At 46.5% G+C, this 1,444-nt stretch overlaps 1 protein-coding gene across 1 annotated transcript; it reads right to left on the minus strand.

The window, feature by feature from the left end:
• Positions 1 to 6: 6 nt before the first annotated feature.
• On the minus strand, positions 7 to 1,438 carry LOC106806697. Its single transcript, XM_014808711.1, has 2 exons — positions 1,421 to 1,438; positions 7 to 1,165 (listed from the first exon to the last, which is right to left on the minus strand). The coding sequence occupies exon 2, from the start codon at positions 1,153 to 1,155 to the stop codon at positions 571 to 573; it is 585 nt and encodes a 194-aa protein (XP_014664197.1). The 5' UTR covers positions 1,156 to 1,165; positions 1,421 to 1,438; the 3' UTR covers positions 7 to 570.
• Between the last annotated feature and the right edge of the window lie 6 nt (positions 1,439 to 1,444).

A 1,444-nucleotide genomic window follows, 5' to 3' on the forward strand; every position in this document is an offset into this window, starting at 1 on the left:
TGCGTGCTAAATTTGTACACAAACAACAACATTAGCAACCGCCTTGCCTCCGCAAAACTGCGTAGACTCCATTTCACACATCCCATGCGACTCGTCAATCTATCCTCGTTTACAAGACCCAATCTGCTGTGCCGGTAATTGAACGGAGTTTATAAAATGATTAACCGATTTAACTAATGTAAACCTCGTGTCTACATTACCCCCCCTTGCAATCGGACGATGACCCATCGTTAACAGCAGACTCCGACTGCTCCTTATTAAAATTTTGAACAGGACGTTTCCTTAGTGGACGTGAATCTGCAGAGACTAAAACGAAAGTAAAGGTGAAAGAAAAAGAAGTTTAACGTGTAACTTAAAGAACCGTTATCAGCAAAAAGAAATCAGAATGAATACCGTCATTGATAAGTTAAAATGAAACGAAAGTACAGAAAAGAGAAAGTACAGAAAGAGAAAAAGAGAAATGAGTAATACTGCATTTAACAATAATACTGTGGCACGTGTCAAAAACAAATACAATAATAATATTTCAAAAGTCATTTTTATTTTACATAAACATTAGTATATTATGGGTTATTCGTTATGCGTAAGATAGTCGTCCGGGAATGCTGGCGGCATCGTGAAGGGGGGTTTCGGGTGGCCCCTTGCGCCCCGTGCTGCATAGGCCGCCCAACGAGGCAACCCCCGCAGGCTCGAAGCGCGCATCGGTGTAGTTCTTAGGTGGCGGCACTCCGGCGGTCCATAGTAGTGGTCCACCCAGTCGTCGAGTGCGGCGCGTCTCTGTGGCTCGGGCTGGTCGTCGCTCTTCTCGGGGCCGTTGTTGAGAGCCTGTGTGGGCGGACTGTCCCAGCATTCCGGTGTGTCAGGTGTCGTGGGCGTGGGCTGGTCATCCCACTGGTCCACTGTGTCGGGTGACGGTGGTGGCGAAGTCGGGCGGAGTGTAAACTCCCTCGCACGATACTGGTCGTGGAAGCGGTGGGGGTAGTCGCGTCTAAATCGATCGCGGAAGATGCAGGCGGTGAGACCCGCACCTCCCCCCCGCAACTGGGTCCATGGCTGTGGCACCCAGGGTGTGGCTCCCGTGTGCGGCAGATCATAGGGATCAAGTCGGTCTGGGATCGGCAGTACATCGAAGGTCAATCGTGTCGGAACGCTCATGATGATGTGTCTGATGTTAAATTAGTAATGTTAATATTGAAAATCATTCAATAGAAATTCACAACGAGTGAAATCATTCACGTGATCATTATGTAATGGTGTTTAAGAAACCATCAACGAAACTTGGTTACTTTAGCAAGAGCACACAGCATGCTACGAAATAAGCCAAGCATTTAACTGAACAGAAAATCTCACAAGATTTTAGTATCTTACAATTGAAGATTTAGCTTGTAAGCTTGCAAATATACTCGAAATCAAACCATACTCATTCCTGCATGTGACAACACAT

The sequence above is a fragment of the Priapulus caudatus genome, unplaced genomic scaffold (assembly GCF_000485595.1).
Source record: "Priapulus caudatus unplaced genomic scaffold, Priapulus_caudatus-5.0.1 Scaffold174, whole genome shotgun sequence".
Taxonomy (NCBI): domain Eukaryota; kingdom Metazoa; phylum Priapulida; class Priapulimorpha; order Priapulimorphida; family Priapulidae; genus Priapulus; species Priapulus caudatus.